General features: G+C 41.5%; 2 protein-coding genes across 13 annotated transcripts in view; both read left to right on the top strand.

Annotated features, from left to right (window-relative positions):
- Window positions 1–2,637, top strand: part of mvb12bb (multivesicular body subunit 12Bb) — a 33,385-nt gene extending 30,748 nt beyond the window's left edge. For all 6 annotated transcript variants that reach the window (XM_013271626.3, XM_025896858.1, XM_005473106.4 and 3 more), the window contains one exon: window positions 1,850–2,637. In XM_013271626.3, the coding sequence (XP_013127080.1) occupies window positions 1,850–1,891 (42 nt within the window). In that variant the 3' untranslated portion in view covers window positions 1,892–2,637. The remainder of the gene's footprint in view (window positions 1–1,849) is intronic.
- Window positions 2,638–9,677: 7,040 nt separating this feature from the next.
- Window positions 9,678–26,250, top strand: part of lmx1bb (LIM homeobox transcription factor 1, beta b) — a 51,187-nt gene continuing 34,614 nt past the window's right edge. Inside the window, exons 1-5 of one of the 7 annotated variants that reach the window (XM_025896854.1) lie at window positions 9,769–9,836; window positions 12,874–12,937; window positions 13,699–13,783; window positions 14,800–14,922; window positions 15,411–15,597. In XM_025896854.1, coding sequence (XP_025752639.1) covers window positions 13,699–13,783; window positions 14,800–14,922; window positions 15,411–15,597 — 395 coding nt within the window. In that variant the 5' untranslated portion in view covers window positions 9,769–9,836; window positions 12,874–12,937. Of the gene's footprint in view, window positions 9,837–12,476; window positions 12,634–12,793; window positions 12,938–13,698; window positions 14,492–14,679; window positions 14,923–15,410; window positions 15,598–26,250 lie in introns of those variants that run through there. The other 6 variants (XM_019365813.2, XM_019365815.2, XM_019365814.2 and 3 more) reach the window with 6 other exon arrangements.

Raw genomic sequence — 26,250 nt, 5'->3', positions numbered from 1 at the left:
GCGCTTTCCAGAATTCTACATATGCACATGTAATTGAGGAAAACTGTTGTAATCACAGCCACAGTTGTAGATAAGACCATTTCCTAACAGGCATCACTTAAGCCATGTCTCAGATGATGTTGGTTCCAGCAATTAGGCATTCTTTTCATTTCCCAAATGACTCGCAAAACTTGCGGATATTATAATTGCTTTTAGCCACGCATATCTAATTTGTGTCTTTTTAAGTGTTAATTAGTAAGCGATTTAAAGTGACGTCTTTATGTAGTTTGCTCTGCTGAAAAATGTTGTTGGCGGCTGGCTAATGATTTTCAGAGGGAGTACGTTAGGGTGGAAAAGAAGTGTGTATCCACACATGACAAGATTTTCATTAGCACCTATGTATGATTAGTTTTCAGTGCTTGTGGGGAGTTGGGTGTGTGTGTGTGTGCGTGTGTGTGCTTCTCTTCCTGCTTATGTTTGCGTGACTGTGCGTTTCCATGTGAATGTATGGCAGGACAGTAGTGTACAGGGGGTATGTGAGAGGGAGAGCTCCAAATAGAGGTGGAATTAATGAAGACAACATGTCACATATTTTTGGCAGTGGAGCAGGGACAGGAAATGAAGCCCGGCTCGTCTGGGTGACTGCCGCCCATGTTCTAGTGTGTCACTGTCCTGTCAGCCTGTGTGTAAAACTGGCAGACATTGATACATGCTCTCCCTGATAACACCCCATTCCCCCATCCATCATCCACACTCACACACGTACACGCAGGAATATTTATTTACTGTGCCAGATGTTAGAGACTGAATTTTTGTGTGGTGTTGGTGGCGGTGAAGTGGGGGGGGGGGGGGGGGGCAGAATTTCTTTTCGCAAATAACGGGCTTGTGATATGTGACAGCTTTTGGGTAAGTTGCAGATTCCCCCCTCAAGTAGATGAAAATGAGGAAAGGTGGTGCTTTGAATCCGGAGAAGCCGATTTCAGCCATTGTGGCTCAGTGGAGTCAGTTGGAGAAACTTATTTGAGTGATCATACAGCATCACCTAGTGCTGCGTTGCAGTAATAACAGCTGTCTAACTTGGTGGAGTGGGCACTGCTGTTGGTGCAAAAGTTTCCAGAAAGCACTCACAAACAAAATCATGAAAACTTCCAGTATTTCAGAGATGTCGTTTAATAATTTAGGGCCAACAGTGTTGTTGTTTTTGACTTTTTTTAGATCACACACCACAGCCACCACAAATTTAACATGTGCACATCACTTCCAGGAGCTCTGCAGTCATTTTTTTATGATGGTTAATCGAAGCCAGAGATTGAGTGGCTCCGAATACTGACTGAATGAAAACGTTTAAATTTATAAACCACACCTTCACGGAGGTATTCATTAATGTCAGTCTGTAGCGTTTCCATATCAAGGCCAAAAACAGTCTTTGACATTCAGTGCTATTTTTTTAAATATGACATCACAGGTTTGTTGCGCTAAAATTTTAATTCTACTCAGCTGGATATTGATCTTTTTGGAATACACTAATTTAAATAATAAACATGCATAAAATCTTTGAACCAAAAAAAAATGAAGCATTTCCCAGAAGTCAACAGTGTTTCAGGCTCTCACTTTATTTCTAGCCTTGTCCATGCCAAGCCACAAGGGGGCAGTGGTTCTGTTTAGTTTCTCAGTCTTTATTTTGAGAAAGTAGCAAATTATTCTTTAATGTTAAATCAGTTTGTTTTTTAGTTTATAGTTATGAAAATGTTTGACTGTAACATTTGATTTTTTTGGTGGATTTGCTGCTTGATGTAATTGTTGGTGATGTTTTTATTCTGTTTATGAACAGTGTGTGTACCTCTTTGTCTTCTTCTTCTTCTCTTTACAGTTTCAGTACAACTTCAGCACAGAGCGAAGCATTGTTCTGTAACTTGTCATCGAGCCTCGTCTCAGCTGACAGAGTCGCAGCGACCGAGAGAGTACAGACGGACAAAGGGGATTATTCAGAACAATCATGAACTATCAAATTACACCACAATTTTGCATTGTGTAATTTAAAAAAGGGAAAAAAATAGCCCTTATGGAGATACTGGGATGATGGATTGTATTTAAATAATTCAATACTTTGAATATTTTAAATAGTTGCTACAACTGTGCACAATTAAATTTGACAAAATAATTTATTTTTCATGAAGGTTACTTTTCTAAATTTGCATTTTGTCTTATTTCACCCATCACGTTCAAAGTTAATCTTTTCTAATTGGTATTCCTGAATAGATTCATTCATAAAAGTATGTTAGCTGTGACTCACATATTGCTCATCAGGGTAACGGGTACATGCTGACAGTAAGTAGCAGTCGGAGTGGAACAGAGAGGCAGCTTCATCACACACGAAAAGGCCAGTCTAACGTTCATTTCCCAGCAGAAGCATCTTTCCGTCAAGAGGTTTATCATGAGCAGCATGCTGCAAGAATGAGCAGAGCCTTGGGACACGGGAGCGCTTACCCCAGGCGCCCACCCACGTCAGCAGTGACTCCTCCACTGAGTCACCGAGAACAGTTTCAGATGCCATATATATTCACCCAGCTACAGTTTGCTACAGGAAATTGGTTAGGAAAATCAATATGAGGGTTTTATAAAGCTGATTTTCAAATATTGTAATATTTATTTGCACAATTTTTTCTTAATATTCAAAGCATTAAAAACAAACCTACATGAACTTATTTGTTTCTCTTTATTTATAAACTAAACAACACCCTGCTGCCACATAGAGGTCAAATTTAGAAGCAGAATTTACACTTGAATACTGAGACATAACTTGTCTCCTCTTTCTTCATGTGTAATTAGCAACTAATTAAATTGCAAAAGAATCCATTCTCACATGTGTGCAGGGGTAATTAGTATCAGAAAGTCGTGAATAGATACATGTCGCTGTTGGTAATTAGAGTCTTATAGTGCTAATCATACTGCATTGTGAACTTTTGCATTCAGAATTACTGAAGACTTTTGATATTTGGAGGTGTCCAGCATAGCACACGACAGATGATGTCCCCGTGTGAGCGTTCGCTTTGACCGCTCTGTTCAGAGGATTCCTCTGCACAGAGGACCGCTTTCTTCATGAAGAGGTGACACTTATGTAAGCGCAGTGACAGCCCCGTCCCCTGCTGTGTGTAAAGTGCATATATACAGTTTACCGTACGTTTTCAGATTCACACTTACACTGTACAAGCAAAGGTGATAATTAATGTATGTGAACAATGAAGTATTTGATTAATTTGATATTAATAGTGCTTATAATAATTAATCCCCTGCCAAGTTTAGAAAAAATATTATTAATATAAAGTAAATTTGGTGATAATATTATTTTTTAACTAATTTTTAACTATTAATTTAAAAAATGACACATAGCATTATTATACAAGACTTATTATGGTAAGCAAACTGATTGATTAGAATGACCGTGGGTACTGTAGTTTAAGAGTCAGTCTCATTTATACCCTTCTGCTATTCGACCAGGACATCTGTAGAGCTATTTTAACGGGTTTATAACTACCGGTCATTAAAACTGGAACCAGTTTCAGATATGTGCAAGTCTGAAAACTTTAATCTAGAAAACATCATGCTGATGGCTAATTTAGAAATGCTGTCATCACATAGTTTGTCCAGCAGAGCGCCTCAGACTGCATTGTTTACAACAGTGGCCCAGAGCTGAATACATACATATACATATATATTTACATATATATATATATATATTCACCAAAGCACCAAGTTTGACTGGAAAAAGTCCCCAGCAAATCTCCTTTTCATCATAGGATTTTCATTAGAAGTGCTGGGAATTACAGAACTTTTGAATACTGCCAGCTTTGAAACATGCAGCTCCTAATTTGCAGAAACTGCACTCTCTCTGTTTTTCTCAGTGTTACAAGGTTTTGTTTCTGGAGATGGACAGCAGGCAGAGTGAGATGTTACTCGTGGAGGCCAGATGTGCATGTTTAGATGAAGCCTATCACTAGTTTTGCTTTCACGGTAAAAGAAGTCTTGTAGCTGAAAGCTCCAGATGGGCAAAGGCAGAGCAAAGACCAGCCTCGAGAGTGCTGTCCATCAAAAAACAGCCTCACATGGTTTCACTCTTCCTTTTGCTCGGCTTCATGATATGAGAAATGATGAAACAACCTGGCTTTGGACCGCACTGGTTTTTAGATGAAGGTGCAGTAGTTAGGAGCTGCTGTCTCTAAGCTTTTCACACGTGACAAATCTGTTTCAAGGCACCTGAACTCCTTAGTTATCTCTGACCTACCAGACCTACTTAAGGCTTCTCAGTCAATAGCTTTGCACTGCCTGGAGGATTTGGCTCAGCTAAAGTTTAACTGAGCTGCAGAGCAGCACATCAAAGCCCCACCCTCTGTGAGTCGACCAGATGTCCCATGGTCATTTTTAAACTCACACCCCGGTGCATGACATGGAGCAGTGTGCAAGCATGTAGACAGAGCTGGATGGGCCGCTTGGAAATTGGAAAAGGAAGCCTGTATTTATGAGGTGGTTTGAGGTGCTGTGTTAAGACAGGCTTAGACTGCCACTCTGCCTCTGACAGCTCTGTTTCCCCCTGAGCTGTGGTGACCAGAGCCTGAGTGAGGTGAAGCAGTAAAGGCAGGAGGCCTGTCAAAGCACACTCAGAACCAAGATGGACCCAAAGTGGACTATCTTAAGCAGGTGACGCAGCGAATCACATTTCCAGAAGATGCAGAGTTCCACATTATGTTTGCTGACCTCATACTTTTATGATTAAAAACAAACAGTGAGCACAGATATTATTCAAAAGCCAAAACCTCTGCTTTTTCTTCATGGGCAGCAAAAGCATGTAGGGAAATTAATGAGTAAGTGTAATCTAAGAAATAAAGACGCTCGGGTTGTACTTTTTTACTGCTTACCTCTGTCAGCCTCTTGTTTCTTTGTTCCATGGTGACATCATCAGGTTTTAGAGTGCCCCACTGAGACTGAAAGCAAGAGGTTAGACGTGTGGTCTTCTCTGTGCCGCCACCTTAACAAGCCCCCGAGCTGCACTCAGAGGGAAGCCGCACATCAAATCTGTCTTTCCGTACCTCAGCTAGAGGCAAGGTGAGTGATCTCCCAGAGCAGCTCTCCTCGCCGCTCCCTCTGCCGTGGTCGGCCAGCCCATGTGAGTCAAATTATTGTAATTGAGCAGGGGTGTAGTCGGGTGTGAGGTGATCTCTCTCTTCACCCCCTCCCTGCCTCTTTTCTCTCTCTTTTTTTTCTCTCAGTTATTTCGGCACATGTTGTGAAATGACCAGAAAGCATCCTTTTTTTCTCTCCCCCCTCCCTTTCCTCTAACGCTGCCTGTAACACAGAAATCAATTAGCTCTTTTCAAGTCAGATCAAAGGCTCAATACACCGTCCAGAGCTTTCCAAAACCTCCCCGGGACAATTAAGTCTCCCTTTGGACAAGGACCAGACTGGACAGATGAAGGGAGGCTGCTGCCACTGTTCGTGTCAAGTAGACACAAACGGGCGGTTCTCTGGCCCTATTTCAATGAGCTTCCCTCTAATTGACCAGTTCGTTGTGCATTATTGTGGCAGTATGATGGTTTTAATTCATCGTGACAAAAGAAACACTTCATTTTAACATACTTGTGCTGTTTTTTGCCACGTGGCCAACACGGTACAGCCTCTTCATCCTGCATAGAGGCGAGGCACCCTGACTGGCTTTGACTGGGTCTCATTTGTAGTCGTTTTGAGACTGAAGACATTGCAAGGGATTCTGATCATTATCCATCTTTTTGCGTCTGTTTTCCACTTGGTTTTGTATCTGTTTGCTGCAATTTTTGGTCACTCTTTGCAGCACTTTTGAGTCGTCTTGCAGTTGCTTGCATCTCTTTGTGGTCGTCTGTTTGCCTTTCCGACAAGGAATGTTAAACCTCTGGGCCTGTGTCCCCCCCCACCCCTCTACCCTCCGGGCCCAGTACTCTCACTCAGTAAACCACCGGTGCTGTGATGGCACAACATGCGACATCTAACTGATTGGACAAGGCAAAGTGGATGGAGTTTTCATCCACAGACAGGTGCACTGACCCTGTCCACCCTCGAAGGTGCCACTTGCATTTTATTGGACATTTATGGCCAGCCAGCATTTTTTAACAGCCACCTGGATGCAATAAAAGGCCAGCTCCTGAGCTCTGTGGCTGCCCAGAGGATTTCCCAGCAGCTCCCGCGGGACCTCTGGCTAGTTAAGATGTTTATTAAGCTGAAAGTGGTCCAGTGGGAAAACACAGCACTTCTGAGAGATTCGGGCCAGCAGTTTTCTTGTTAGTCGGAGCGCTCCCTGGAGGATTGGGTTTCTTTTCCTTTCAAACCTCGCAGGGAGGACAGGGTCAGTTCACAGGGCACGAGGTTGACCAACTGGTAACTAGGCACATGAACCCAGGAATGGAAATATCTAGAGAGCATCAAGGTCAGCTTGGAGTGATTCCCACAGTTCCAAACACCAAGTATGTCAGCTAAAAGCATCCGTGTTGTGGAAATTTAATAACCTGTATTTCTAGAAAGTTCAGCGAAAATACAAAGGGCTGCGTCTATCTGTAACAGGTCTTAGCCTTATTGGCTGGATGACGTTAAACTGCAAATGGCAAAGTGTGCTGTAGTTTAAATATTAAAATGAAAAAACTTATATATGGCTTTTACAATGCACAACTGGAGTTATTGGACACAATCCTCTTTCCAGAAGAGCACGGTGAAGTTAGTTGTGCTTGCTGTTTGACAGATCTTGACCTCACTAAGCTCCGCTGGATCTCTAGTTCAAAGCCCCGGTCTTTAGCCTCAGGCACTCTGCCCTAATAACTTCATTTTGCCTCTGTTTTGCTTTTTGAAAGTTTTTCAGCCACACTCTGCATTTAGTTGAGGAGTTTATAATAACCCATACAGGAAAAGTAGTAGTTAAAATTTCTCCTTTACCACTCGCCTTGATAAATATATGTTTGGCCCTCATCTAATTTGAACTTTCTCTTCAGAGTCTCGGGTGAACACGTTGTGAACTGAGCCGCACATGCAGGCAGTGATGGGTTTTTAGTGCTCTCTGCCTAATGTTCAAGACAGATTAGAAATGTTCGCCCGTGACAGATGCTGTCTAGATCTTCACTACCAGATCCACCCAGCTGCAAAACATCTGGCGGATTTCTACCTTTTTCTCTGAAGTGCAGCCTATTAATGACACACCCGCAATCATACATGTGCACGTGCACACACACACACACACAAGCGCGCACACCGAACACATCCACCATGTTTGATTGAGACAGGGAAATAATCACACATATACAGATGTGTGATTGTAGGGAGTTTTTTATGGCTGCTGGCCTCGCCTGGAAGATTTTCTGCATATTTTGTTGCTATTGCTCTTTTTCACATTTTAGGTATCATTTCTTTGTATCTATTGTTGCTCATGCAGCAAAACATGGATGGAGTTCTCTAACTGTTGCCATTAAAAAAAGAGCCATTCATATGTAGGTCTCTATCACGAGAGAGTGTCTTAGCCTAGTTTAGCCACAAAGTCTGCTAGCACATGCAGTTTATTTAACAGACACAGACTTTTTTTAATATTCCACATGAAGGGCTATGGTTGCTGTTAATGGCACACATTCTAAAATCATGCCCAAACATTTTTACAGAGACAATTCCACTGAATAACACGATGAAAGGAGCTGCAGTTCTTGCTCGGGCTGAGACGCTTCTGCAATAAAGATGAAAACAACCACGTGACAACAAATGCCATGCATCCTGCTCCACCACGACAATATAACATCTGTTGCTTATGTTTTAAAGCCAGACTTTTAAAGTGTTTTTTTTAAAGTGTTCTCATTGTTTTGTTCTGGTACTGCACACACTCTGCACCTCTGCATGGGAAATTTAATGGCCCTCGTTGGACGAAGGCTTAAGATTCTTTAGGCACTCATCAACAGAGAAAGTCACAAATACATGTGTGTGTGTCAGATGGAGACATTTGGAGACCATGGTTTAATTTAGTTTGAAATTGCCATGCAGTAAGTTGTTCCTCATGTGTCTCAACAGCTTAGGCTCACATGAAGACTTTTTGGCCATCGCCTGTGTGTGAAGTTAAACAGAAAGGGAAGAGGGAGATCCCCACATCACAGAATAGAAAGATGTTGTTATTGCTGGGCTTCATAATGTTCATCTGTTGCCATCTGTGGTCCAACTTTGACCAGCCTTTTAAAATGTTTTGGAGGTAATCCGTTCGAAAATGAAAAGTAATCATTAGGCTTTCATGAAACATTTTGATATTTGTTTTTTATTATTTTGCATAACCCAGTGCAGAAGAGGCCTTATTCAATTTACATTTTTGTAAAAGAAAAGAAGAAAAACTATGAATCTATGATGTGCAAGTGATAGTAATTATATTGATGTTGAAAGGAAACGTTTATTTTCTTCTTTACTTTGGCATCAATACAGCCAAATTACAATAAGTTAAAAAAAATAGTAATTATATTTTAAAAAGGAAAAAAATGATCACAGAAATTTTAGAGGAAATAATTCAATAACTTCATGTAAATTAATCAATTAATTACATATAGTTATATGCTCCTATTATACTCTTAACCTACTAATAATTTATTTCTGCTTTATTTTTAAGTAAATTATTCTCTAAAGATTGCCATTTATACTTTGGTAATTAAATGTTCGGGGCAACATTAACTCGCAAGTGAGAGGTCCTTGACTTCTGTAAAAGTACACAGAAGGTGTGCATGCTTTTTGTTGTGTCTTGTGAATTGTGATTGAATAATACAAACAAAAGCTCTATCAAAACAATGTATAAGATGAGGCAAAATTTGAAAAGTAATGCATAAAACACAAATAATACAATATTATGTAATAATACAATGAGAAACATGCTTTCAGTACTTATTTATAATATATAAGTAGTAAAATAGTTAAAGAATTTCTATTTATTGTTAAAACAAAAAAACCCCAGCTTGCTTTCTTTGCTGTTATAGTTATATAGTAATGTGTTATAAGTTATAAGTTATATGTTTTTATTCAGGCTGAACTGAATAATATATTTTAGATTTTTTTTAAAAAATTGATGATATTATATAATATATATACGTATATATATAAATTGATAGAAATAAAAGAAATGCAGAAATAATAATATCAGACATTGTAATTATATTATTAGAAGTAGAGACATTGAACTGTTTGCATTTAAATTTCTTTGTAAGAATTAAAGCAAGGACTTTTTAAACATTTTGGAAGCACATAATAAATAAGTAAATAAATAAATAATAAATAAATAAATAAATAAAAAAGTATACCGGTATTTATGGTGGGAGTACGTGTAGGACAAAGATAAAGTTAAAAACAAAACAAAAAACCCCCCCCAAAAAACCTATATGTATTACTGACATATACTTCACTGAAAGCCAGACACGGTGATAACAAAATTAGCAACACTGTAACAAGTAATATTAAAACACTGTGCTCACTTGGTTTTACAGAAAACATTACATCACATTATCTTTTATTACTGTAGTGTATTTACAGTACATAAATAAATAATGTGTATTAACCTGTTTTTTTGCGTTCTCGTGTTAATGTACCTTTAAGAGACGATAAAACGTTGCCGTGGATGAGCAGCCACTGTTGTACTTGCTAGTTTCGCCCAGCAGGGGGTGCTGTTGTCATTGGGATAGTGTGTATTGTGGCTCTCTCTCCAGCGTCGCCTTATAGCTGTGAATTAATATGTGTCCGGACTGCGTCAGGAGACCAGGTGCATAAATCTGACTTGATCGTGGATCACTGTCATCAGATGAGCCGGTCCGTCACGAAAACCGACAGCGCTGCGTGTAAGTGCGCCTTAAAAATGACGGCGACTTATTAAAACGTTCTTAAACGATGCTTTTTGGCTAGCAGCGTACTTTTCACAAGATTTGCTTCCTATTTTAGGAAATGTAGACAAATACAGATAGTAATAACCTCAACTTTGAATTACTGTTCATAAAAATACATCCAGTATATCATTAGAAGTGCTACAGGTATAAGCGTGTGACTAGAAAGTGGGACTATATTTTTTACATATTAGCTTAATTCGATTACAGCTTTAATTTGCTCGCTGCGTCATAGCAAATGTAGCCTAAAAGCAGGTAAACAGATTTCTACCGTAGATTTTTTTTAAAAAAGGGAAAAAAAGTTGTATGTCAGCTTGCTGCCACACGGGCCTGTCAGGCCATTTGTCAGGAACTCAATAAATTTGTCAGTGGAGGAGGAAGAGAAGAAAAAGCAGAATTCAATAAATCATAACATAAACAAATCTAGCCATGAGTTGACAGTGCTGTATTATACTTTGGCTTAATCCTCGGGGAGCTGGGATTATCCTGCAGTGGGCTATCATTTTTTTGGGGTGGTGGTGATGGCGGGGGCTGCCTCAATAAAATAAGAAAGGCCGTGTGGTTCAATGTGGAGTAAAAAGCGGGAATATGTGACACAGAGTGGGTAGAAAGACAGTTCAAATGACTCCTTTGTTATCCTGCATGGTAACATTTATGTAACTACACCAAAGATTTTAAGGATAGTATTTAAAAAACGGCATGTAAAATAAAAATAAATAAATAAATAAATATTTAAAAGCGAGGTAAATTTAGTAGTCCTATATCCCGGGTCTCACAGGCCGATGGGGCCCTGGGCTGTCTCACTGTTTGTTGTTACAGTGGTTCACTGACTGTTCACTGTCTGAAATCACATTATAGCTGCATGATTTTTTTTTTAGCCCATGAAACCAACGACGAAGTGCAGAAAACATTCAGTACCCCAAATTAATTTACTGCTGATTGATCGGAAATTGACGCTCAAACCTTTATAATAATCCTCCCTGTTGATCCACGAGGGTCAGCCTGTCCGTTGACTTGATGGGGAGAAAAAAACAAATACATTTTTTTAAAAAGTGATCTCCCTCTGAAACTCTGTCGCAGCCACAGTAATGGTCCACGGAAGACAAAAGAAGAATATGACACATTTCTTCCCCCAGTTCTCTGAATCTCTCTAGGCTCAGAAACCGCGCGCTGCTGCACAATGTGAAGGTTTTGTAGGTGTTCAAGTGCAGATCGGCAGCAACAACAAAAAAATAAAGGAAGTGTGTGTGTGAGCGGGTTTTTTTTCATTCGAGCTTAAAAAAGGGGGCATCGTGGAGAGCTTAGACTCATTAAAAGATCAAAGTGAGTTAACTATCAAAGTCTTCAAGCCCTGCAATTTAGGGAGCCATTATGTCTTTGGTTTGCTACCTCTGAGGATGTGAAATGCTCGTCCCATTTTCGCTGAGGTATTTTATTTAATTTTCTAGAGAAAAAAAAGCTTATCGGCGAGCTTTGTTTTAGGAATAATTAATAATATGAGCGTTTTAGTACAAATGAGCCTATAATGGTAAAGAAAAGGGGGTATTAGATGAGGTGCAGCGCAGTATTACCGGCCCACACATGCGGGGTGATATGGATTATAGTTTTACGTTTTAAAGGTGATTTTCTGAGACTTTGCGTCGCTGCATTGATTGTAGCCTCCGGGTTTAAGCAGAGCAGGCCGGACACTGCTGGAGTTATCCTCTGAGCTGGAAACTGAATGAATTGTGAGTGCCTCCCAAAAACACACCGCAGTGTAAATGTAATTAAAGCAGAACGATTGTCCGTATTTTTTGTGCCCATGTTTCAGTTTTATTAAATTTAAAACGATGTTTTAATTTGATGAAATTATCGTAATTATTTCATTCCCCTTTCTGCAGTAGGCTTCCTCTTCTGTTTTTTGAATCGGCCTACACTGATTAATTATGATACATTAATTTTACTCCAGCGAGTGGGCTGTATTTATTTCCTTGCTTCCTTATGCACTTCCCTTACATTTGTTTTTTTTAAATTCTGCCTTAATGAAATAGAAATGTTTGACTTTATGGAAGGCAAAAGTTTGCGCAAAAACCGCAGTTTTGTTTTGCTTCAAAGAAGAAAAAAAAACTTTCCTTCCGCGATAATTCCAGTGTGGAATCACGTTTTTGCTACTTCCCTAATTGAAATGAAAATTATTATTAAAATTATTATTTTTATTATTTTTATGTTTTTACTTTCAGAATTATTAAGTGAAGCCTGAAACCAGAATTACAGCGAACTCCTGCAGGAACGTTAGCCTCTCTGAGGGCGCATTATAATGATCTCTTACCTTTCCGATGGACGCAACAGTTCTGCTTAGCTTAAAGTAAATTGCCTAACTTTAGAGACCATTGCTTTCTGTTCTGCACACCTGCTGCAACGTTTTTTTTTCCGCCCTGGAAGGCGAGGGAGGGCTTGTCATGTAGTGCCTCATTAAAACACCGCAGGCTGAAAGTCGGCGGATTGATTTATTGAATGAATGTTTGATGTCCTCATTCACGCGAGTGACCTGGCCGATAACTGCTAAATGAATGGAGGGAGGAGAGGTACCACATGCTTTTCTTCCTTTCCTTTTCTTTAAATGTATTGATTATATTGTATTGGTAGTCCTCAGCTCCTAATGCTGCTTAGTGGTAAGATAATCCAATATAGTGGGCGGAGGTAATTGACCCCATGCTGATAGAAGCGCTGGAAGGAAACCAAGCAAACTGGGGGTGGATGACTTCATGAGTGGCAGGTATGTCCTCATTTTAGCAAGAACACGAGTCCTCCGATGGGAAATGCAACGAATTTAAATATTTATATTAGATTTCGGTGTGCTGTAAACATTTCTGCGATGGTTAAATTCATCTAAAACTGCCACTGTGGGTGAAATCTCCTCTCTGTGCCTGTTTTAGTGATCGGCAGCTGTTCTCCTGTTGAACAGCAGAGGGCAACGCCAACAATCTCTTCTCTGTTTCCCCAAACTGGGCTACAGGTCATCGCCTTGATGCTTCACAAAGGCTGTAAGAAACAACACACAGCAGGCCTTTGGACTGAAGGTAAACACTGGCTGTGGAGATGTGATATACTGACATATGATTGGTTTTTTTTTTAAGGGTCCAGTTTTTTTCCTGAGAGAAAATATTACATTAAATTATGTAAAAATACCTGTTTATTTGCACAGTTTACTTAAAAATCTATTCTTCTTATTATTATTACGTGGAACCGTTATGACACTTTAAATAAAGTCCACAAAAAGCTATAGCTCACCCCAGTATAATATAAATATAATATTTACTATAATATAATATTTACTGTCCCCCGGCCTTCTCCATGTGTCCACTCTTATTTTTGCCTACCCCGGGTGTGCAGCTATAGAAGTATATTACACTGTGCCACTCAGCGTGTCACGGGACACAGTGGGCATCTCATTAGCAGCCCTGTAATTTCAGGCCGGCCTCAGTGCATTAGGGTACCCCTCCGCAGATTTTTAAACATCTTGATCGAACCTTGACGAATGACTTTTTTTTTTTCTGATAATGTCTGATTTTTTTTTCTATTTGTAAAATCTGAATTCGTCGGTTTTTATTAATGTTCCTTAAAAAGCACGTGGATTTTTTTAACTGATAATTTCAAGTATTTATAATATGGGGGTTCGTTTTATTTTGCTGTGGGATCCTCACATTAAATAATAATATTAATAATAATAAAATTAAAATAAAGATCAGTTCTTAAACAAGAAGGTTGTATTTGTTGTCAGGAAGATCGTGTCAATTATTATTTATTTATTTATTATTTTTCCTCTCTGACCTTCCTTAAGATGAATACTGTGGTTGGCAGAGGCCACCTCCGTGCTGGACAGCCCGCTGTTATCGCCACTGATCGCCAGGTGCATCAGCTGAAAGGCAACAGCAGCTTCCACTGGAGACAATACACAAAAGAGCGTGGAAACACAAACACACACATACACACACTGCCTAAATTTATATGCATGTTTTTCACAGTATATAACAAATGTCCACTGAGTCCACGGAGGGCATTTTATGGCATCAAAAAGCCGCATTATTTAATCCACCACACAATGTAATAATACTTCAATTGTGTTATTATCTGTATTATTATTGTTGTTGTTGTTATTATTATTGCTATGATGGCAGGTCAGGCCTCAGTAAAATATCACTTTGGGCTGTCTGCTTTAGGTTGCCTGTCTGTGTGTTGTTATTGGACTGCGTGGAGCTCACTGTACTCTGCTCCAATAGCATCCCAATAGCAGTGAATGGAGGACTGAAAAAAAAAGTGTAGCCATGCATGCAGGAGTGGGAGGATCTACTCGCTTCAATCTCGATCTCAGACTTTTGCAGCGACAGGGGCACAACCAACCAACCGTCTCTGTTACTTCCAAAGAGTTACTGCCGGGACATCCTACACACACACACTCATACACACACGCACACACACACACACACACTACTATCTTTGGATTTGTTCTCAACTTTTACTTCTGCGCTTTTTTCCTTGGCGAGACTGTAATCCCGTGAAGACATTTTTCCAGACTTCTCCCGTCGGCTTAGGGACGAGAAGATAAAGCTTCCTCGGTCCTCTTATCATAACAGGTGACTGTTCAGAGAGTTTCCACAGTTTCTTATTAGCTTTGTCTTCCTGCACGCTTCTCTGACACATCAGGGATTTACATAGCCAGCTTTTAACTGCCTTTACCTTTTAGCCATTGCGAGCACAAAGTCGAGTTTTTCCTCCTCACAGTTTAGTTTATTTTCCCCTTTCCTCCTCCTCCGAGCTGCAGGCTGTATCCCACACGGATCTCAGACGGCTTCCTACACAGCATTTCCCCCCATCCGAACAGCTCTGTGTGCCCGGGATTTTCTTGTCACGTCTGACCGTATTCTTATGGATATTGCAACAGGTCTGGTGTCACTGGAGCGCCTCTCCGCGGGTGAACAGTCCGAGACGTGCATCATGCTAGACGGCATTAAAATAGAAGATCATCCCCTGCGATCGGGACAAGCCACGCTCGGAGTTATGCTCGGTGAGTCTTTTTCTTTTTCTGTTGTGTAAATTACTCTCATCTGCGTGATCAAACGCTCGCTTGTTGTGTTTGGATGTCATTATTATTTTCTTTTCTATGCATGCGCCCACACTGCTGTTTATTTCCTGATATCAGTTCAAAAGTATGCAAAACCGACGAAAGGTCGCACTTATGCGTGCAAATTGATATAATAACAGATCCAGATAAAGAGAAATAGCACCTTTAAAAAAAATATCTCTCTCTATATATATTACTATTATTGTTGCAGTCTGGATGGTGGCGTAATTCGGGCCTTATATGAAGAGTAAATAAAATCAATTGCAACCCTGTTTCCTTTATAATAATATCTTAAACCTCAGCGGATTGCTTCAAACAGACTGGCAAAATCTGAAATGATTTGGGGGCTTTTATCAGTTATCACTTATTGCAGTCCTCGATTCAGGCCTATTTCTTTCTTTCTGACGGGAAACTCTTCTGCCTTTTCCCAGGGACTGAATGTCATCACAGATCCGTGTGTGAAGGATGCCAGCGTCCCATCTCCGACCGCTTCTTGATGAGAGTCAACGATTCCTCGTGGCACGAAGAGTGTTTGCAGTGCACCGTGTGTCAACAGCCCCTCACCAACAGCTGTTACTTCAGAGAAAGGAAACTTTACTGCAAACACGACTACCAACAGTAAGCACAGTTTCCGGGAAGGACTTTTCGCTTTCCCTCCCTCTCTGTCTCACTTTCTCTCTCTTTTTTTATGTGTGTGCATTTCATCGCATTGTTTTGGTGATTCAGTGATTTTTTTAAATCATTTTTTTCAAAAATGGGTACATTGGATGGTTTCTGTTGACCTGACCCGGAGGCCTCCTGTGCGCAAAAGTTCACCTGAAACGTCATTCAGCTGTAGTATAAAATGCTATTTGAATTTTAAAAAAAAGATGTAACCGTGAAAATAAGGAGACTTAAATGAACCTGTTGCCATCGCTCCTTCCTCCGTTGGTTTATATTTACTTCATGTAAAATGCATATTTAAAAAAAGAGAAAGCGGAATTAAACCAAATGTCTTTTCGTTGTTAAGAAAAAATATATATATTTAATATTATAAGAGTGCTCAGACTCGCACTCGGGCTGCTCGCATTAGCGGTCATATATTATTGTCGTGTACTTGGCTTTATTATTGTCACACTGGCCCACGATATTTCCACGTTTGTCTCTTCGCAGCGGATGCATTTATAGGAAAAAGATGCGATTCCACTCAGGCCCGAGAATATGCAGGCGTGGTGCAGTCTTGATTTTTATTTTTTCCGCTTATTGTCATACATTTTCACTTTACCAGCAGCCGCTTCAGAGTTTTTCAAATATGGAAAACGTAGTCTGAGAGACTACGGCGCTCTTACGATTTATTTTCCGATCAACTCATATTCCTTCATTCTTAATATCACGTTTTTTTTTCATTGATGTAATCAGATTTGACTAGTTATTTTCTATATGATTATTACCGTTTTAAGTTATTCCGACTCTTCTTATTCTTATTTGGTTTATTAGAAATGCGTGGCAGGCGTCACCATATATGTCAACAATTTAACCGTTTATTGAAAAGCAATACGCGCAAAATTTTGCACAGAATTACACCAACCTGCAAAGCTGAGGTAATAATTAAAAGTTCGGCCATGTGCACAAGCGCGATTCGACGTGCAAAGATAAAATTATATATACATGCATGTATAAATCTGGTGTAATCATTCAATTTTCAGCTTTTCCAAATATCTAAATAGTAATAATAATAATAATGATGATGATGATTACAATAAAAAAAATGGCTGTAAGTTAAATTGCTATACTGCTGCATTACATCAGCAGACTGAGTGCAGATTGTTCATCTGGACATTTGCTTTACTCAATACACAACAACACATTAAGCTAAGCGTGAGAAAATAAAACACCATAATTATTATTACAGCTAATGCTAATATATATTTTTTTAAATAAAGGAGAATTGTATTTATTTTTTGCGCAATTAGACTAGTACAGTCTTAAAACTACAAGGAATTGTCCCATTGTATTTCTTTTTTTTTTTTTTAAATTAAAAGCTACAATAGCTTTATGTTTTAATTCAGGCATACAACAGAAATCATTTAAAAAAATGTAAGTTAAATTGCAGGTGTTAAATTTTTCCCATGCAAACACTTAAAGCAGGACGAGCATTCACTGTGAAGCAGAATAAATTAGTGAATGGAATCAGTAAATTATAACAAACCAGCAGAGATGGCAGATATAGGGAAGCAAATAGTGAGCTTAAATAACACAAGTATTACAATAGTGAGGGTTGCTGTTTGGCCTATGAGGACCCTGGGGTGGCCTGTGTTTCTCATCGCATGAGCGCTTTTCATGCTTGTCACTAAATTTTCAGCTTTTTGTGTCCGGCCTTTTTAACAATTCTACTTCGATTACCGGGACATTATGGCTCTCTGCTAGATACCTTGCAAGCAACAAAGAGTTACATCTATTGCCATGCGTGCCATTCATCCAGCTCTGTGACAGGAGTGTAGTCGGCTGATAACAATGGAAAATTCATAGCAGTAACTAGGGGATACCAGAGTCACGGCGTCACAGCTCAGAGGTGCCTGGAAGTTTAGACAGTCCGGCAGGGAGAGAGAGGGAGAGAGAGAGGGAGAAGGGATCTCTTTCTCATGCCTGCTTCAGCGTTGTCCATTTGGAGAATTTTTGAAATGAATTCGGTGTGTGTAAAAAGAAGAGATAAAGACAGACGTGCCAAGACTGGCAGGCTCTGTCTGCCTGCCTGATAATATCTACTGGCTGGCGTTTAGTTTCTGATATGCTCTTGAGGAACCATATTTGGAATATAGCTGACCATTTCCCTCTTTTTCCCTCTCTGCCTGGTGAGCTTGTGTGGCAAAGCTGATCACTGCAGCCAAACGCAACAACCTGCTGGGCGCCGTCCTGCTCTCACACGCTATTATTCATCACGTCTTGTATTCTTCTCCCACCTTCTTTTTTGTTTGTTTGTTTGTTTGTTTTTTAAACTCCTCCCAGGTTTGGTTTTGGTATATCCCCTGTCTTTTTTTTTTCGTTTTTTTTTTAACGTTGTTTATTCCATTTGCATTGATGGGATACTTAAAGATGTAATTGGCACCTTTTTGACTTTTATGACATCCATTTAAGATGCATTTGTCAGCCCACAAACTGCTTTGGGCTGTGAAGAGAGCTCCTAGCCGTACAGAGGTCTACGTGCCTAATAACATTCCTACAGCAACTGATTCATGCCCCGTAATCAGCTCTCACTAGCTATAATAAATCAAGGAATTGGCAAGCAGTCTTTTTTCACACCTTTGGAACAGGTTTAAGTGCAGACGGGGGAAAACAATTGTGTACTGTATTATTAAAACTCCCACCAACCCAGTTCAACACAACCTGCTCCATATAGTGCAATTATATAGTAACAAGATTGGATTTTATTAGTCTTTTTCCCATATGTTTGGCTTTGAGAGTGCATGCACGTGTGTGTGTGTAACTGACCTGTGCTTGCCATTATCTGTTTTGTTATTTCTTTTGAATGAGAAGTATTTTTGATGGTTTTTAAGAGCAGCCGTCGACGTGTTAGGTAAAAAAAAAAATCAAATGTAATGTATTTATGCTAAGAATATTTTCAGGGCTAAGAGCTGTCAGTTGGACGAGAGGTGTAGTCGTGGAGGTGCAACAAGCTCAAACGAGACACACGGTATGTGAAAGATAGTGTGGAATCGGGCCAATCCGGCCGAGTTTGTTGTGCCCTGGTGTTCGGAGGTCAATTATACATCATTAGAAAGAGAGAGATCTTTTCCCCAAGGGGGGGCCTTTTCTTCTAGCCGAGCAGATGCTTTGAAAGCAGCCGTGTAATAAGGCTTATCATTTGAACCCAAGTGTTGGACAACACCCCTGTAATGGACTGTCTTGTTAGAAACTGCCATAGGCTCCATCTACAAAACATAACATTAACTAACTATATTATACACCACGCCGCCTACTTTTGGGTCCCACTGATGCATAAAAAACCTTTCATTTCATAGTGGATTTTTTTTTCCTCATGCTCTATAAACTTTTATTGTCTAGCAACATGTTATTTTAAAATGTTCCATTTGTAAGCCATCCAAATACATCAGCATGCATATTTTTTTTTCAAAATCTTTTACCTCACGTGCTGGAGGCTAAATTTAATTCAGGTCACGGTAGTATGAGCAGTAGAAAAACACAGCGGTGATGAAGCCATAAAAGAAGAGCTCCCAGAACCGGTCTCACCTCCCATGTATTCCAGGACGATCCCCCGGTGTGCTGAGAGGTGCGTTTTAGAACAGTTTGGAGCGCCCTCCTGTGAAATTGTTGTTTTTTAATTAGCCGTGCTTGGGACGCAGCAGCAGCAGCAGTGTGTGTGTGTGTGTGCCGGATAGATGCTGACGGCTGGGTTTCTGTGTTAGCTCACCCATTTTGTGTGCGTGTGTGTGTTTTACACTCACAAGGACACTCCCGTGTGGCCTGGCACTTGTGAACACTCACTATATGGATAGCAAACATTTAAAAAATAAAGAAATAAAAATATATTTTTTTAAAAGCCACCGGGATGTGTTTTGTGCTGCCAGCCCAGCTGGGTAGTTTTGCAGTTAAAGACTGTCCTCGTGTATTTTAAAGTGCTTCACAGGGAGCTCTGCAGGCAGATGCGAGTGTGTATTACTGTTTTTTTGTGTGTGGAAGGCTTCCTTAACTTTCTATTCCTTAATTCTGCCTAAAAAGGATAAAAATGTGTCTTTAGCTGCTGCTCTTGGGTAAATAAGAGAGGACCTCTACAGAGAGACAAATCTAATGTTAGAAACACAAAACTGGATAATATTGCTTCAGCTTGCTGGGATTTTTTAGTGCTCGGCAAGAAGCTAGCTGAAGCTGGCCCCGTTCCTCTGTAAGGAAGTATTGGGTTTTATGTCAACATGGCTCGGCCTGTCCCAGCAGCATACTAGGATGCATCATCTGTCATCTCATGGTTTGCTAACTGTGCACCCCACCCCGCCCCCCAAACACATTTAGACCATTAAAAAGACCTGTTAAAGTGTGTTTATTTGCATCACTACCAGCATCTGTGGGTTTTTTCTTCTTCTTTTGTTGTCCTTTCTAGTTCCCATAAAGTGTGATATTTAATTTTTCCGTGAGCTCTACATGTAAAAAAATACAAAGGTTTTGCACGCTTTTAAGTTACATCCGTAAAGAGCTCACTGGTTTTGTCTGGCAGTCAGTGGCTTTCTGACGTTATCAGTAAATATCAAGCCCAAGTATTGTGTTATCAAATCAAGTGATGTGATTGATCTTCCTGTTTCTAAAGGCATTTCCCCCCTGTGTTTTAGTCCTCCCTGGGTGCAGGGGATGAGTAGTGTGTGCGTGTGTGTGTGTAGCAACAGTTGGAGCACAAAGCACTTTGCAGGACGCTATGGGAAGCCACAGAGGCTCAGCCACGGTAATGCCCATCACCACTTTAGAGGCCAGACTGGTGGCAAGGGATGTGGAAAGAGGTCTCTGTGGCTTTGTGTGGGGGAGCTGTTGTGCAGGGGAGGAGAAGGATCTGCAGAGGGATCTGCCTGGTGTGCTCACATTTCACTGGATGATAGCAGAGGGGTGCAGAGGAACTCAAGCGTGCAATTTGTTGGTAGCCACAATTTAACCTCATCTCCTAAAGCCAGCAGTTAGGCAGCCAGTGGGACATGTCAGTCAGTCGGGAATGCTAATCAGCGACGGTCGAGAGAAAGCCCTCGACTCGGCGATGCAGGGATTTTCATTACCGGTTCCAAGTCCTCGGGCCTTCAGGTTTATTTTCACAGCGTGACAACTCTTCATAACAAAAAGTACGACAACCACAAACCATTAAATGCAATTTACAAATTAGATTTTGGCTAAATCAGTGAAATACTGTAATGGCCTCCTTAAAGTAGCCAGCCGAAAAAATACACACGCTCAGCAAATGTTTTCAATTTTGATTTCCCAGATTACATGTTTAAATCAGGACAGCAAGCATTTTCAGTAGCCGGATTTTTGCAGCTACAGTAATGACTTATTCTTAAAGGACGCATCGTTTTCCACGTGCCACTGAGAGGGTAACAGTTCTTAATTATTAGAAACACTTCTGATTACATTTCAGATCTTTTCATCTTTTGTCTGGTTTATAGCTTGGAAATAGCCCACACTTGTTCCTTCAGGCTGGCAGGTCGAACGGGCATGAGAAATTGAGACATGGCCTCTGCTGCTGGCTCGCGATATTGCCGCTGGCCCCAACTGTGTATATGTGATCCCACTCTGGAATGTTTTTCCAACACGTAGGCTTTTCACAGATACACTAGAGAGGACTGGCATCATAGTGGCAAGTGCTGCATTCAGACTGTTGTGTGCCCAAGGCTTACTCTCACACTCACGTCACACATTCTAGCTCTACATGGGAATGGGCAGAGCAGTGTGTTTGTCTACATACATCCCAGGTTTTTTTTTTTTTTGTGAGGGTGTGGGCGCATGTGCATGTGTACTTGCTTCCTCTCTCTCAGCCCCTTTCTGTCTTTTGTCTTTAATCTAAGCTCGATCCACTGCCTCTCATTCACACTGCGTTATAAAAGACACATTTCAGCACCTCGTCATGTCATGTTGGTCCTTTGAATTACAGCAGTGTAGATTTATTTATTTATTTTTACTTATTTTTTTGCACAGATGCATCATAACACATTTCCTTGTCTTCTTTTTAACCCTTTTAATCTTCATCAAATGAGATTAGCCCCCAAATACCGGTATTCCTGCCCAAAGTGACTGACAGAGATTTGCACTTTTATCATTAAGTGTGACACTAAGCTGGTCGGAGCTTTGTTTTGAATGGAGGGCCTGACGGAAACGGGGGCTCCTAATCCTTTTATTTGTGTCAGGCCTAGAAAGAGGGAAGAATGGGGCCGGGGTGGGATTGGGCTACAGAATGCCGTGGCCCTTAGTCCCCTCAAGACCCGAGCTACACAGCCAAGTGAGCATGAGAGTCATCTTATGTGGTCTGTGCACTCGAGTAGAAACACACTCACACACAGGGGCACGCATTTTTGCATCTGCAGGACAGCATGTTTCAAAGTTTGCACCAGCATCTGCGCAAAGTACAAAGTACACGCGGGATTTTCTCCTACCTATGCACACAATCAGAGATAGATACACACAGACACGTACCTGCGTGTGTACCTATCTCTGTGAATCTGAGCAGATACACACACGGAGCGTGTACCTGCTCAGATTCACAGCAAGCATGAGTCCTGCCTATAAGTGCATAAATTCCAGTAGCAGGAGGTTCAGTCTAGGATGAGATTAATAAAGTTTGCCAGTTCCCTGGTCGAGGTCCAGTGCAAGGCTTTTGTCTGCAGCTCACATCGGGTTGTGGGGCTTCGGCTCCTTTTGTGTGTGCACCCTTGTGGTAATCCATCTCCAGCGGGAGTCCCCTGGGGCACTTTATTTACTCATTCAACTGTTTGGAAGTCTGTTAGACTGCAGATCAGATGCAGTGAGACCAATGTGATTACTTTAACCAGCACTTGCAGATTCCTGCCCAGCATCTCCTCTCACCCTGAACTGGTTTTGCTCTGCAGGTGGGAGGGAAGGTCCACACTGGCTCATCCTCCCCTGTCTGTCCTGTTTACCGGCATGGTTTTAGGGCCTGTCCAATATCCTCTGTTATGAAAATCCTGCATTAGATATTGAACCTCCTGTGCCCACACACCGTACGGCTGATAAATCCTTTATTATCTTTGTGTATCTGAGTTTTCTTTTTCTTTTTTTCTCTCCCTTGCATCTCAAAAATACAACCTTTAAAAACCGATGGCTTCCTGAATTTTTTTTGCTCTCTCAGTACGTCGTAATTCAGCACCCATAGCAAGTGTGGTGTCACAGTGTAAAAACTAACATCTATGTTTTATTGCAAACAGTGAAATGGATTTGGTTATCCATCCATCAACATAAACCCAGAGCTATGTATTTGGGGCTAACCCCCATGTTAAACCACTGCAGGCTGTCAGGGCTCTCTGAATTTACTCCTCGTGTCTTCCCCTTGCCGTGGCTGGGGAATATGGTTGCGATCAGCTGCCAGCACCGGCATCTAGAGCGAGAGCTCCCTAAACTCGCTGTTTAGAACCGGCTGCTGATTGGTGATGGCTGTCTTGGCAAGAAAAATAACTCCGTATGAAAACAGTGCAGATTGGATTTCTATGCGTCTGACTCACTCCCGTCCTCTCTGACTGGCCCCCCCACGGCAAGCCAGCATGATTTGTGCATGAGGTCCCGTGACCTATAGAAGCTTCAAAAAGCAGCGAGGGGAAATATTTGGATGATCCTGATGGGGGAGTGGAGACACGGGAGGGAGGCAGAGATGATGGGGGGGCTTGGTAAGAGCAGGGTTAAGCGGTGTAAGGCAAGGCAGATGTGGAGAATCTGCAGTGCAGCCGTTATGAAAAGGGAGTGTGTGTGTGTAGGAGATGATTCTGGGCTCTTAGCACCCATCAAAATCTCCACTGTCCTTTAGGAGAGAGCCAGTATGTTCTACCTAAAAAAGGTGTCAAACAGTGAGGTAAAAGTGCACAGTAGGTTGGAAAGGGCTGAATAGACGAGGCGTTTTATGATCAGGTACCGTGCCGTGATACTGATCGTCTGTACCCCACCCCCCCGCTGTACACCCCCGATCCCTTCTCTTCTCCCTTTACCTTTCCTCTGCTGGTTAGATATTAATATTTCCCAGAAAGTTGCTACAATACATCTTCCTGGGAATTTCCACGTCTCCAAAACGCTGCAAAATGATCCGGTGTCTATGAAAGGGATGGATAAGGGGATACAACATTAAAAAAGAAAGAAAGATCGTTGTCTGTGATTTTTTGCATGTGTGATTTTCTAGTTGTGTCTGAATGGAAATTTCTATATTGCCGCCTCGATAAGAAAAATGCGTTGCTGCAGGTGAAGGCCGAGTTGTTTGCTCGATTCATCTAAATTTTCCTCCTCTGGCGCGTGGTATTGTTTGATTCCACCTCTTGGCCTCATAGCACATTATTTATGCGCAGAATTTGCCTCTGGGGGCAGCTCGCTGGAAACCCCGTTGAACAGAAATAGCTGTAGTAGGCTGAGGCTCAAACCCAAACTCAGCAGTTAAAAAAGCAAATCTGTGCTCCGAGGCCGCCCCAATCAGTCTTTGGCCTCTGTGCTTGTCGCTGCCTCCTCCTGAGAGTGGGTGGGTTGGCTGACCCCCCCCAGGGTTTCTGTCTGCCTTAACGCTGGCCCTGCAGGCCCAGCATCACAGGGGGAGCGCTGTCCCAGCCCCCAGGCCAGATTTGTGATCTGAAACCAGAGCTCCATCGTTGTGTTGTGATCTCAGCTGGAGAGACAGCGCCGGGTCTGAGCGGGAGCCCTCTCGCAGTGTGCAGCCGGGGTCACTGGTGGCCTCTCGGCCTTCAGCGCTCATCAATCCACCGCGCTTCTGCAAAGCACCGAGCAAGACTGAAATATTTATTGACCCCTCGTCTTTCAGTTATTCTAAGTTTCTGTCTCACAACAAATACTGCAGAAAATAATTATTGATGAGGTCATGTAACTAATTGCATCTAGCTTGAGACGGACTGTGAATATTTGTAGATGAATGCTGCAAACGACTTGTAGCATCACACTGTTAAAATTCCTTCCTTTATGTCCATGTAACCGTAGCTGCTTTCACTCAAAGTCTTTATTATGGGAAGAAACCAGAAAAATCACAACTTAAGAAAAATGCCACTTTGAGTGTTTGTGGTGTGAAATGTTTATCTCATTGTTTCTGATAGGTTCCAGCTCTACGGTGCATTTAGTGATGTTTTTTTGCATTCCTGTTTGAAAGTGCTTGCATGTGTGTAGCTGTACGTGCGCATCCCATGCCTGAGTCTGTGTGTCAGCCAATCGTCGGACATGCTGTTGGCAGGCGATCCACTCTTTGGATTCTCCTTTTTGGTCGTGCAGCTCTGGAAGTGCAAAAAGTGGTGCATGCCACCCAAACCACCAACTACTTACACACCCCCCCAATTCTCTATCATCAGCCGAGCAGCCCTCTCTCTGCTCTCCATGCTCTCCTTTTCCTGGGCCCCAGAATCTGGGCTGTGGCCTGTGGATGAGTGCTACATCCTGGCTGTCAGCACAGGGGTTAGCTGGGGATTGGCCTGTGGTGGAAGTGCAGTATCAGGCCCTGTCTGTCAGCTCCTCGTTCGACTTCCTCCCGCCCCTCGGCGCAGGCCGCCATCAGTGGCACAAACATACGTTGAGCTGTGACTGACTCGCATCTCAGGCTTGAAAATGAAAGCATCACCCTCAGAATAGGCATATTCATAGCCCTGCCAATGAAAAAGGGGCTGTTTAAGTGCTCAGGTGTTGTGTTTTTAAACAGACCACGAAAAGCTTTGACAGATGGTTTACCATTTCACCCAGGATTTTATTTCAGGTACTTTCAACTGTTTCTCTCCGACTTCCGAAGAATGACCGCTCACCCACGGCATGCATGCGAATACAGATGCAACTCCAATGCAACCATTTTCTTCCCAGAAAGGTCCGTTCCCTTTTGTTAGACTGATTTAAGAAAAAAATAAGTTCTCACTGGATTTTTGTGTAAGTCCTGCAGGTTCGATTTTGTGCGTGGACTCTTAACTTCACTCTGTCTTTGCATCCCATTATCTCATACGCACACAGGTACGCGCATGCTTCCGCACACATGGACACACATCTGTAGCACACATGGTCGCAGACGAGCCTACACATGTCAGAGGATTTGCGACTATAATCAGATTAATTGGTCCATCTCTCCTTGGAAACATCACATATACACTTGGAGGCCTCTGGTAGCTTTCAGCTGGATGCTGCTTACACTAACCAGAAGCCAGGCAGCAGGCACAAGGTTAGAGAGGTCACAGCACACTCTCTGGCATCAACATCGCTTTATGGCTTACATGTTAGAAAAATTATTATGGCACTTACAGCCTTGTTCTGTCTGACAGAGAAGGAATTTCTATCTAATACTCTTGAGGGTTCCAGACTTTCTTTACTCTCTTTTAGTTAAATTTGACTCGGAGAAACCTTTTTTTTTTTTAACAACATAAACATGAAGGTTTGTGTTGCTTGGCAGAACCTTCAACCTCCACAAAGACAGTGGCAAAACATGTTTGGCCATTGCAACGAATACTATAAGTGCATTAACCATAATCCTTATTAACATTCGCCAAGCTGCATGCAGTTTCACTGCCTCAGTACACTGTGTATGTTTTTCTTGTTTCCCACAAGTATGTCTATGTG

This window comes from Oreochromis niloticus, linkage group LG12 (genome assembly GCF_001858045.2).
Source record: "Oreochromis niloticus isolate F11D_XX linkage group LG12, O_niloticus_UMD_NMBU, whole genome shotgun sequence".
In the NCBI taxonomy this organism is placed as follows: Eukaryota; Metazoa; Chordata; class Actinopteri; order Cichliformes; family Cichlidae; genus Oreochromis; species Oreochromis niloticus.
The sequence above is the reverse complement of the archived record's forward strand: the minus strand, read 5'-3'. Positions and strand labels throughout refer to the sequence as shown.